The sequence below is a fragment of the Salmo salar genome, chromosome ssa06, assembly GCF_905237065.1.
Source record: "Salmo salar chromosome ssa06, Ssal_v3.1, whole genome shotgun sequence".
Taxonomy (NCBI): Eukaryota; Metazoa; Chordata; class Actinopteri; order Salmoniformes; family Salmonidae; genus Salmo; species Salmo salar.
In genome coordinates this window covers 34,973,462-34,986,381 of record NC_059447.1, presented here as the reverse complement: position 1 = coordinate 34,986,381, position 12,920 = coordinate 34,973,462, and the positions used below count along the sequence as shown (strand labels likewise).

At 42.8% G+C, this 12,920-nt stretch overlaps 1 protein-coding gene across 4 annotated transcripts; it reads left to right on the top strand.

The window, feature by feature from the left end:
• Nucleotides 1-1,234: 1,234 nt before the first annotated feature.
• Nucleotides 1,235-12,484, top strand: LOC106607101 (activating transcription factor 7-interacting protein 1). 4 transcript variants are annotated; one of them, XM_045720420.1, is made up of 12 exons: nt 1,235-1,498; nt 4,161-5,038; nt 5,252-5,448; nt 5,693-5,821; nt 5,935-6,009; nt 6,135-6,205; nt 6,488-6,633; nt 6,773-7,705; nt 7,827-7,934; nt 8,057-8,176; nt 8,264-8,331; nt 10,583-12,484. In XM_045720420.1, exons 2-12 carry the CDS (start codon nt 4,168-4,170, stop codon nt 11,072-11,074), a joined length of 3,210 nt encoding a protein of 1,069 aa, XP_045576376.1. In that variant the 5' UTR covers nt 1,235-1,498; nt 4,161-4,167; the 3' UTR covers nt 11,075-12,484. The 4 variants fall into 4 exon arrangements, with proteins under 4 accessions (XP_045576376.1, XP_045576377.1, XP_045576374.1 ...); XM_045720421.1 differs by having other exon boundaries at nt 5,249-5,448; nt 10,649-12,484; XM_045720418.1 differs by having other exon boundaries at nt 5,249-5,448.
• The last annotated feature ends 436 nt before the right edge of the window (nt 12,485-12,920 follow it).

Here is a 12,920-nt window from a genome sequence, read left to right as displayed (position 1 = left end):
CCCCAATTGCTCAGTTTGGCCAGGCAGCCAGCTCTAGGAAGAGTCTTGGTGGTTCCAAATTTCTTCCATTTAAGAATGATGGAGGCCACTGTGTTCTTTGGGACCGTCGATGCTGCAGACATTTTTTGGTACCCTTCCCCAGATCTGTGCCTCGACACAATCCTGTCTTAGAGCTCTACGGACAATTCCTTCGACCTCATGTCTTGGGTTTTGCTCTGACATGCACGATCAACTGTGGGACCTTATATAGACTGGTGTGTGCCTTTTCAAATCATGTCCAATTAATTGAATTTACCACAGGTGGACTCCAATCAAGTTGTAGAAACATCTCAAGGATGATCAATGGAAACAGGAAGCACCTGAGGTCAATTTTGAGTCTCATAGCAAAAGGCCTGAATACTTATTTACATAAGGCATTTATTTTTAATAAATGTGCAAACATTTCTAAAAACCTGTCTGTCTGGCCCTACCCAGCTTTCTGGCCAATAGCCTACTTTATTGGAATCTCAATTGCTCTATCCCTCATTCATAGGTTGATTACTTGTGTTGCCCATGTTTGAATGGGCAATGAGCAAAAAAATGTATGACAAAAAAATATATATATTCTCACTTTATGTTCAAGATAAGTCATTCCAATTGAGCCAAATGTTGTGGAGATTGTTGCTGTGTAAGATATTTGTTTTAGCCTATAGTCGTTCATTCATAATGCCATGATACCGAGCTAGAACATTTAATTTAATCATTTAAAACTCTTCTGACAGCTGCCAAAATGGCTGACTGAAAGGCTTGACATGCATGAGGTTGCAGAACCTTGGCTGTTGATGTACTGTAGGCTTATTTGTGTTAAACTATCGACTGAAAAGTATACATAGGATACAGTAAGAAAAATAGTAGTAAACATGCAGAAGCAATATGAGATGGTTTTGAATCATGTTAGTTTATTTCCCTCTGGCTATAGTTCGTCACAAGTTAGTAATGAGTATTCTGGGGACAATATTCAGAATAATATTTTAATAATAATAATGCCTGAAGCACAATGCGGGATGGATTGAGATGGGACTGTTTTGTATCATGAGCATAGAGTAGGAGAGTTGCTAAAAAATGTAGACGACTCCTTTTCATGAAGAATGGTGCAATTGAAAGTGCCTTAACACCTTTTTTTCCCTTTTCTGCAGTTTCTCCAAATATGGTAGCCCCGCCTTCTTCTTTCTGGATTTCCCTCCCCCATCACACTTCCTGCTTTGTTTGAGAGGGAGCGAATTGGCGGACTGAATAGGCTAGCTGTGGAGTTTAGAACATACGAATGTGGGCTGGGAAGTTAAGAACATACTAAGAATGTGCTGGTTTTGAGTGGTTGTGATTCACTCCCAAATCAGTGACAACAGACAGGTCAAGTTAGGTTGTTAAATGACTGTGCAAGTTAGCATTTGCTGATTCAATTTAGCACTTAGCAAGTTCTGGTCACTACAGGATCCTGTTTTGAAACTGGATGTAAAGGGTGAGTGGCCTCACGTGTTTAACATTGAGTTACTGCATTAAGATATAGTTGAAATCTTAGTCTAAACTTCACTGAATGGATCATTTTATGTAAGTGGTGATGAATTGGTGAGGCCATTGAAGGCATCTACATACCTTACTGATGTAGCAATTGTAGGTCCGTTAACGCAGCATTTTGACTGAATTAAACGTACATAAATGTACTTAGTCCTCCTCATCTTCTACCGCTGGAGTGCCTTGCCACAGTGCCTGTCTCATGAGACCCAGCTACTCCAGCACAGCCACCACTGTCCGTCAATATGTGTCCAAGCCATCAGGTCCTGCACATCCTGATTTCAAGGGCAATGTTCCTACGGCCAGTCTTCTTATACATGTTCCATTAGAGATCTTATTTTGCCAGTGCAAAACAAACCACTGTGTCAAATATTCTCACTTCATAATTGAAATATCACAATACTCAACTTCAAATTGTTTGAGGCACGGAAGTGTGTCGTGATTTCTGGGCTGGAACAAAAGCCTGTGCTCTCCATGGCCCTCTAAGTAATGTCAGGATCGATGACTTAGTCAGCTAACTGAGAAATATTCCATTTCAAGTCAAACGGTACCGACTCAATATTCTCAATAATCCATCATTTACTTGAGCTTTTCTTAATAAACCAGAAAACAAACCGCTATATCTGAAAGTTTGTTAGTTACCTGGCTAACTTATTGATTCTGCTTTGTGACATACACTGTAGGACTAGGTTGGCCACGCCTTCCTTCACTTAGCCAACACCTGGTGCGACAAATCAACAGTAATCAATTAGTATGCAATTAAATTCAGGTGTGCAGATTGATAGTCTCTACTGGAATTTTTTTCACTGGAAAACTAAAATCAAATGTCGTACTTAGTCTAGCCCTTGATACTTAGTCTGAGTGTCCACAGGTGCATTTAATTGCCTCCTTTCACAGGGTAATCTAACTGGGCTAAATAGAATTTCATCCAACTGCAAAGGGAATCCTCCAGGAATGTGATCATGGGGGATTACCCCATACCCTTGGGTTTGACAAGTCAATTCAGGCCCATACTGTCAGAGGGGAGTCACATGGAGCTAATCTCTGAATCCCAGAACTGATCTTACATAATTGCGTCAAACGCTCAATTAGGTTCTGGGGGGGAAATTTCAGAAAAAATATTAAAGAGACAAGTAAAAAGTCTCCACCCTCCTAAACGGAAACACTTTACGTGGAGCAAATGCATCGCATTACATTTTCAGCTGCAGGTAGTACTGGATTTATGATGGGGCAGTTTAAGGAATGACATTCCATGAAGGCAACATTAAGTTTTCAACTCATTTTTGAAAAAGTGTACTAATGTCATTACAGATTCTTCCAACTCAATGTGGTTTATTTTATTGCTTTAAAAAAACTGAATCTTACTGGCTCTAAGACCTGTCCTAAATTTGTCAAGATGACATGGCTAAGATGGCATGGCACTATGCAATGTTACTTGATTGATTTGTTTTCATTCCTATTTTGATGAGGCAGTGGTAAGTATATGCAGAACTTACCACTTAGTTGGCTATAGCCTGGAAACCTGATGTTTTATTTAATGGAACTCTACATTGGGCATAAATTAGTGTTTGGATCAGGAAAGTTTCCTCTCACGACCTCTACAAGCCAGAATGTTGAATAAAATTGTATTTTAACTTTACTGGTTGTCCATGTGGTTGGTCTGTTTGCAGGTAGGAATGTGAGACAATATCCACAGGAAAGTATAATTCAAAGTGCTGGCAGAGTGTTCAGATTTGTCACCTGAAGCATGTAAGCATGAGCCTGGCAAGTATGCATGCATACATGTATTTATCTTGTGCGTGCTTCAATGAAATTCAACGTCAGGTTTCCAGGCTAGGTTGGCTATTGCAAATGAAGGGTAGGGTTCTTGTATCCTTCCTTCTCTCGCCTGCAGGCTTGGAGAAACTAGCAGCCTCTGTGAATGCTGCTAGGTGACATGAAAGGTCAAAAGCGGTGAGGGAGGAGCACCCTTCTCAAATGGAACAGTAGTCTGGGCTGCATGCTCATGCTGTCAACATGGCAGCATGGTGCATCATTCAGAAACATCTCTTTTGCATAAAATGTCAGAATAAACACAGATAAAGCGTTTAAAGAAAAATAAATAAAAATTTTGCATGTGAAAAGAGAATCCTCCTCATTACTCCACCTGCTTCACCCACTTTTTTTGTTTTGAGCCGCGGTCAGCCAGAGCAGGGCACCTGGCTCACGCCAGGAGGCAGCCTGGTTCCAAAACAAATGCAATCACTTTTCACCCGGTGCAAACACCTCACACCGGGGCCAGATATTTGAAACCCGTCACTGAATCACCTGCTTGAGTTGCCTGGCAGGCTTTGCACTCTACCAATCAGAGTTGACAGGGTGTAAAGAGGAGGAGCTGCATGATTGTGGGTGTGTCCTATCTTGGACTTCAACAATAGTGTGTACGGGAAAGTCAGTGCTCCCACTTCTACTTGAATTTAATACACTTCATTAATGAAGAGATTAATGAAAATGTTTGTTTTTCATTTGCATGAATCAAAGGCATTGAAATGCAATTAAGTAGAGTAAAACAAAAACAGAATTGTATATGATTGACATTCTTTTGCTCGCTCTTCTCCACCACCATTCAGGTCAAGCATGGATATTGCTGTCGCAGAGGAACCCCTGAGGAAAATCTTCAGAGCAAAAAAGACTATGAAAGTCAGTGATCGACGGCAACTGGAATCCCTTCACACCACTCTTTCCTCTCCATGTTCTTTCCCATCCCCATCTCAGCCAACAATGGTAAATGGGAAGCACTGTGAAGATGTGTCTATGGAAGTAGATAAAGAACTTCATGGAACTACACATACCACCACTCATGCCCCTTCCTCCCTGACAGCCACATCCCTAACCACTGAGACCTCTGAGGAACCAACAGCCTCTGAATTACTGGTTTCTTCATCACAGAACATACACTCTGATGTAAAAGATGTTGAAGGAGAGGGGGACAAGGAGTCTACATTACCCAGCCTCGAGGTAGAAGATAAAATGAATGGACTGATAAAGGGGGATAGAAATTCCAAGGAGGATGTTATCGTTTCCTCTCCTGTGAGTTCAGAGAAAACAGAAGCAGTAAGAGAGAGACAGGTTGATGGTATGGAAGTAGACCTGGTACCAGGTACCACTCAGGACACAGTGCCCATATTGAACCCTGCTGCCTCCCTCCTGCTGTCCTCCAACACGGCTGTAGAGTCTGTCTCTTCCCCTTCCCTCTCCCCGTCATACACGGCAGAGTCAGACCAGGAGGTCAGGCCAGGATTCCTGGTGCTTAGTGAAGATGAGGATGTCCAGGATGAGAGCGATGAGGAAGAGGAGGAAAAAGATGCGAAAGAGGAGGAACAGAGGGAAAGTGAAGGAGGGGTAGAAAAAGTTGAGGTTAACATGGAGAATCCAGAACAATTTGAAAGTGGTGCTCCAGTTGACTGTCCGTCCTCTTCATCACCGACGCCCCTTCAGATTGATGAAGGTAGTCCTATAGTCTTTTCCAATCCCAACTGAAGCACCAAAGGGATTATGTCAAGTTTAGTTTGTTATGTTAGCTAAGGTTGCAGGAATTGGTCATATTTCTGACTTCAACTGGCCTGTTGGCTAGTGGAGATATATTTGTTTTCAACATGTTAGCTTCGATAACAGCGGTGTTTTGATATTATAATGTTTTGTGTTCTCTCTAAACAAGAAGAGGAGGGTGCTGCTCTACTGAAGAAACGATCCTTGTCTGGAGACTCAGAGGATGGTGGCGAAAAGCAGGGAGAAAGAGAAGACTTGGTAGTGGTGGAGAGGCATCACAAGAGGCCCAGAGTAGATTGTGAAGAGCTGGAGGCTCATGTGGAGCTGAAGATCAGTGGGAGCGCTGAAAGGCAACACAAGCTAAAGAAGGTTGGTCCTCAATTGAGATGTGGTTTCTTTAAATAAAATATGAAACGTCTCAGTTCCCAAGTTGTAGTCATGTATCCTGAGTTGCATGGCATATTTTTGGCAATTTTTTATTTTTATTATTGGTGCTACCTTCTCGTGTTATTTATTTAAAAAATCTCAGTTGGACTGGTTTTAAGGTTAAACAAATAAACTAACCTTCCATCTTTTTTCCTCACTTGCCCATTAAAATCCCTGTCCTCTGTAGGTGGTGCAGCAGCTTGTTGAGGAGCAGTTGCGTGTTCTGCAGCTCACACTATTTGACAAGAGTCTTCAGGGGCTCAGAGACAGACTGGACAAAATAGAAAAACACCCGAGTGCACTCAAGAGCCTGCAGGTCAGTTGTCAAAAGATGACAAATAAAACACAAACAGGGTAATCTAGGATAAAGACATTGGAATGTATTGCCCATTAGACAAGCAAATCCATGCTCCACGTGTGCCCTTTCAGGCAAAGATTGGCCGACTTTCTAAGAAAGTTGGAACTGCCAACCAGGTCAGGGAGAATGCCAAGAATCCTCCAGAGGTGAGTGAAAATGGAGGCAATTGATCTTTCAATAATGACGGTGATTTCAGAGGGAACTTGCTTTTTTGAAAGATTGATGGTACCATTGGAACTCTATACAAAGTGCTCTTCCCTATATTCATCAGGTACTGTTGCCACCTACCTCTACTTATGCCACAGCAACCACCCAAGCAGGATCAGCAATTCTCGGCCTGAGGTAAGTCAATGATTTGAAGTGTAGCAGCGTGTCCCAATTAATCAGAGGAAAAAACATTTCACTAGAGGGTAACCCAAAGAAATGGGTGCATTGACAACGAAAATTCAATTTATCATTGAGTTATTTGGGATAAAAGCAATTGATTGGATGCACAGTGACGTCCTACTGTATCTCTCAGCATCCACTTATGTTTGTGTTCTCCATCATTCTCCACTGAGCAGCCTTTTGATCAGCTTCCTGAATCCTCTGCCTGTAATCATTTCCTCTCCTCCTTGTAAACAGAACAATGGGGAACAACACACCAGATCCAAAGCGTAATGATCAGAGCAGTCAAACCCCTACTCCTGTATGTAATGATCAGGGCTGTCAAACCCCTACTCCTGTATGTAATGATCAGGGCTGTCAAACCCCTACTCCTGTACCCACAGGTGAGCAGGAGGGAGTTGGTCTGTTGGCAGGTTTCTCTTTATCTTAATCTGTGTGTTTTCTTTAACCAACTAATAATATCATTGTATACAGTCTCTTCCTTTCTTTTTTTTCAATCTCCATTTTTTTCTCCTCCACAAGCCCCCTTGCTACCTTCCCACCCTTCCACAGCCTCAGCCGGATCTCAACCCACATCCCAAACCTTGATGCTGAGCACCTGTGTTACCCCAACACCAGGCCCGTCCGCCTTCCCTCTCCAGTCATTCCTCATACAGCTGCCTGGTGGAGGGACAGCCATCCTTACCAACCCAACCAACTCACAGCTAATCCCAGTGTGCGCACTTCCCGCCATGACGAGTTCCACCGTGACACCCACCACTGCCTTCCTCCTGCAGAGGACTACTCCTTACACCCCTGCTGCTCCCAAGCCCCCCTCTGCTTCTGCCCTCTTATCTCATTTCGCTGCCACACCCACACCCACAACCACGACTACACCCACTGACTCACCAGCTGCCACAACGTCCCACATAACCACACCCATAACCATGCCCAGGGCCACAACCATAACCACAACAACACCCTGGGCCATACCTATGGCCACACATGCAACCACACCCTGGGCCACAACCATAACCACACCCAGGGCCACAACCATAACCACAACCACACCCTGGGCCATACCCAGGGCCACACATGCAACCACACCCAGGGCCACAACCATAACCACACCCAGGGCCACAACCATAACCACACCCAGGGCCACAACCTTAACCACACCCACACGCAGGGCCACAACCATAACCACACTCTGTGCCACACCCAATGTCACCTACCCTGGAGCCACTGGGACAGTCAGCAGGCCCAGCTCCGGTGTGTCTGTCTCCGTCTGTGAGTCCATTCGGCTTGTGTCTGTGGCGAACTCCACTTTATCCTTACCAAGATTCTCAATGCCAGCCACCACATGCACTCAACCCAATGTGCGACCAGCTACCTTTTTGCATCCAGCTGCCCCAGCACAACTAGCTGCCCCAACACAACTAGCTGCCCCTGTACCACAGGTGCCTGCGAAAACAGGTTAGCTTACACCTCAGACGCTTGGCTTGTCATCTTGGAAGAGTAAATGTAAGTAGTTTGTTTTGCCCAGATTCTCAGTGTTGTTCTGAGAAGCTGTGTTTTCCTACACTCTCCTATGTAGGTAGTGAATCTACAAACCCTCCTTCAGACTCCACACAGGCATCTCACCCTGCCAAATCAGAAGCATTCATAGACCTGACAGAGGAGGAGGATGATGATGATGTTCTAGGTAAGATTGATATTCCTTTCCCTCCCGCTTCCTTTTGGTGAGCAGTATTTTATGATATTATAGAGGCCAGACGTGCAGTGAGTTGTACATCTCCCGAAGTTGTCCCCATGTGTTGTGTGCAGTTACTGGAGTGCTGAAGGCTCCGATGGCTTTGAAGGCCTCACCCTCGCCTTCAACAGCGGGTCAGCGAACAACAGCCACACAGCAAACCGCCACCTCCACTTCAGTCGGAACACAGGCCGGTAAGTGGTGTCTTGTGCCAACACTGTCTGTGGTTATGTTGACAGTAGAATACCCAGATTGTTTTTCTCTTTAATTTATTGTTTCAGTGAGGTCATCTCTTGGTCAGACTTCAGCTGTTGGATCTCCGCAGGCTGTTTATCAGCGCCCCCTGCAGGTGAGACTACCAAATATTTGAAAGCATAGCAACTGTCTTTCAATACATGGGCTGCGTTTCAAACTTATAAAAGACACACCTTCCTCCACTTACCCTCGCCTTATGCAATTGGGGGATCCCCGCGGCCATCTTTGTTGTCGGTCCAAATGATTAGCCAAGCAAGGGAAGTTAGCAACGTAAGCCCCTCAGCCCTCGTTTTTGATTGAGTTTGTAAGTGTACAATTTAGAGGTCGACCGATTAATCGGAATGGCTGATTTTAATTAGGGCCGATTTCAAGTTTTCATAACAATCGGTAATCACCGTTTTTGGACACCGATTATGGCCGATTACATTGCACTCCACGAGGAGACTGCGTGGCAGGCTGACTACCTGTTATGCGAGTGCAGCAAGGAGCCAAGGTAAGGTGCTAGCTAGCATTAAACTTATCTTATAATCAATCTTCACATAATCACTAGTTAACTACACATGGTTGATGATATTACTAGTTTATCTAGCTTGTCCTGCGTTGCATATAATCGTTGCGGTGCCTGTTAATTTATCATTGAATCACAGCCTACTTCGCCAAACGGGTGATTTAACAAGTGCATTCTCGAAAAAAGCACTGTCGTTGCACCAATGTACCTAACCATAAACATCAACGCCTTTCTTAAAATCAATACACAAGTATATATTTTTAAACCTGCATATTTAGTTAATATTGCCTGCTAACATTAATTTCTTTTAACTATGGAAATTGTGTCACTTCTCTTGCGTTCTGTGCAAGTAGAGTCAGGGTATATGCAGCAGTTTGGGCCGCCTGGCTCGTTGCGAACTGTGTGAAGACCATTTCTTCCTAACAAAGACCGTAATTAATTTGCCAGAATTGTACATAATTATGACATAACATTGAAGGTTGTGCAATATTTAGACTTAGGGATGCCACCCGTTAAATAAAATATGGAACTGTTCCGTATTTATCTTAAAGAATAAACATTTTGTTTTCGAAATGATAGTTTCCGGATTTGACCATATTAATGACCGAAGGCTCGTATTTCTGTGTGTTATTATATTATAATTAAGTCTATGATTTGATAGAGCAGTCTGACTGAGCGGTGGTAGGCAGCAGCAGGCTCGTAAGCATTCGTTCAAACAGCACTTTCCTGCATTTGCCAGCAGCTCTTCGTTGTGCTTCAAGCATTATGACTTCAAGCCTATCAACTCCCGAGATTAGGCTGGCAATACTAAAGTACCTATTAGAACATCCAATAGTCAAAGGTATATGAAAGACAAATGGTAGAGAGAGAAATAGTCCTATAATAACTACAACCTAAAACTTCTTACCTGGGAATATTGAAGACTCATGTTAAAAGGAACCACCAGCTTTCATATGTTCTCATGTTCTGAGCAAGGAACTTAAACGTTAGCTTTTTTACATGGCACATATTGCACTTTTACTTTCTTCTCCAACACTTTGTTTCATAATGTTTCATAATTTATTTGAGACTAAATGTAATTTATTGATGTATTATATTAAGTTAAAATAACTGTTCATTCAGTATTGTTGTAATTGTCATTATTTTATATATATATATATATATATATATATATATATATATATATATATTAGAAGTGCAATATGTGCCATGTAAAAACAAATGTAAATAGGTTAGAAACGGTGCTACTAATGCACATGACGGCACAAACACTTATCATAAAAGTAATGATGTTTTAGTTTGGTTAGCTTTTGGAAACGATAGTTTGCGCACAACTTTCCCTGACATCACACTTATACTTTGTAATTTTTGATGTATCTGATATAGTAGGATGGCTAACATTCGATGTCTGCGGAGGCGTTGTCTCCTAGCCAAGATTATGAAATGCAATCAGAATTGACTGTAGCGTATATAAGGCACTCACAACAGCTACCAGTGGTTCCATGATGACTGACAACAACCATGAGATGAACGAGTGACACATTTCCGGGCAAGAGCGGTCCATTTAAAATATATTTCTTCCATCGCCCCTTGCCCTGCAAGTGTCAACTCATCAGACGTCATGATATGTCATCAGAAGTGTCCACTTAATTTGAGGGCTGAGGGGATAGGGTGTGTCTTTTTAAGTGTTTGGAATGCAGCCATGGAATACTGCATGTTCCAGAACGTTTTCCAATTGGAAGAACATTTACATATTGGCCTATAATCAACCAAAGAGAGTAAACATAGCAAATGGATGTGAAAGGCTGAGTGAAAGTTGATAAAATTCATCTTTCAGGGCTCCACATCTGAAAGTGTTGCCTCAGCAACAACCACTTCTTCATCTTCCACACCTTGCCCCCAGCCCTCTCCCCTTCCCCCCTTGCCTGTCCCACCTCAAACGATCAGCCTGCCCCTCGAAGCGGCCAGCACCAGACCTCCACAGCAGCCTCTGCTCAAAATAACCCGGGTTCCAAGCCAGAATGACGGCATCGTGCTCTCCTGGTCTGTGACTGAAGTAGACAGGAGCTGTGCTGCCGTGGACAGCTACCACCTATACGCCTACCACCAGGACCACTCTGGCCCCGGCACACCCCTCCTACTCTGGAAGAAGATAGGGGAGGTGAAGGCCTTGGCTTTGCCCATGGCCTGTACACTCACACAGTTTGTCACTGGCTCCAAGTACTACTTTGCAGTCCGTGCCAGGGACGTGTATGGCCGCTTTGGACCATTCTGTGAGCTTCAGTGCACTGACGTCTTAACGTCCCCTTCACTGAAAGCTCCAATTTAACCAAATGTTAAGATTTAAGTTAACTTGACACAATAAATTGTATATATTAAAACAAGAGGAGAAATGTTGATACTGTAGATTTTTTTTTTTCTGGTAACCAAGCTAGCCAAAGTGAAAAGTTCAGTAAAGCTTCTGGCATAACTAATTGCTCTATTTTCAAGTGAATGTGTTTGGTATTTGTTTTATCAGAATTGTGCACTCAAATCTTATTTGAGCCCAGGTGTTTACAAGAGTGACTTATTATTGGAATGTTACTGGAAAATGTTGTTGCCCATCTTGGTGAAATCGGTTGGCCGTGTGTTTGACCACATGGGAGCAGCATTGTACCAAAATGGTATCTTTGACACAGGAGGAGAGGATTTGAAAATCAAACCTGAAATGGCCTGGTCCCGTTTCTGATTATGGACAAAGTATTATTCTCTTAGTTTCCTGAAGGTATTTGAAAACTCAAACTTTTCATTGCAATTGTCAGTTTAACTGAAATAACAGACTATGAATGACCATGTTATTATATGGTAATACACAGTAGTTTTGCGTCTCATGAGAAATGAACCTGCCAAAGCCTATGCGATCTCTCTTTTCCTCCTGCTCAATTTCTGCCACTGTGAAGGACATGTTCTACAATTAAATGATACATGATCTAGGGCCTCCTGTGTATGTGCACGTCCTGTGCCAATTTCTTTTTTTTATGGGTGTAATTTAATGTTTTCTTTTTTAATTTGGCATGAACAGAACTAGTCATGTTTTCATATTGTCAAACAAATAACTAAAGTAGGCTACCTGCGTGTGTTCGTCTAGTCCAAAATCATTCCAGCATCCTAACATTGATGAATGGAAAGAGACATCCGTTACGAAACACCAGAAATTGTAATGACATTCTGCGATTTTCATTAGGTCGACACTCTTGTAGCCTGAATTAATTGATGCGTCTTTGACAAAAGGACCTTTTTTGTAGAAAGAAAAGTTGGGATGCCTGAAAAGGGGCTGAGAGATGGGACTGTCCCGGGATGACAAGTGCAGCCACATGGATATATATCCAATAACCGGTGGGGATGTTCGTTTCATTTGGAACACACTTTTATTTTAATATTTACCTCTGTTGCAGTACAAATTGCATTTTAAAGAAATAGTATAATTGTTCAATTAGTATTATTTAGAGACCCCGCCCCCCCACCACAAAGTTTGATTTTTATTGCATTTAGAGGGACTCATTCAGGGGTCCCCCCTGGGCCCCATGTAATTCACACACTGTCTGCTGATCGCTTTGTCTGATAGGGACATGTAAAGTCTTAATGGCTGGTTAGAAACATGTAAATAAATGCATTGGACTTGACAACAGATTGACCGAAAGGTTAAGTACCAAGAAATATTCAGACTTGTAATTGTTCATTAAAATGTTTGTAAATTATACCGGTATATTGATACTTGACTCTAGGGGGAGCTAGTCCCTTATCAGTTTTATTCACACTAACACCAGTTCCTAGACATTTATTGGAAAGGCACCCCCTCCTCCTCCACTCTCTCAATGCATACTAATTCTGCGAGAGGACCCTCCTCCCTCCCCTCCCACCCAGATTTCTCAGGGATAGGCGGGAGAGGGGACAGATAGCATTTTCAGTTCAGTAAGGCAGGCAATGCTTGTCTTATAGCCCCATGTCTTTTTCAGTAAGCAGTATTGATGAGCCGCTGCAACATGTCTAACCTGTGTGAGTGGTATGTACTAGACCAGAGCTAGAGGAAAATAACATGTTTTCTTCTGGATGGGGAGGCTTGTTTTGTTGAAAGAAGAAAGAAGATGAGCTGGGAGGGGGAATAACTGGCAACTGCCATTCCCCCCTTCCACATA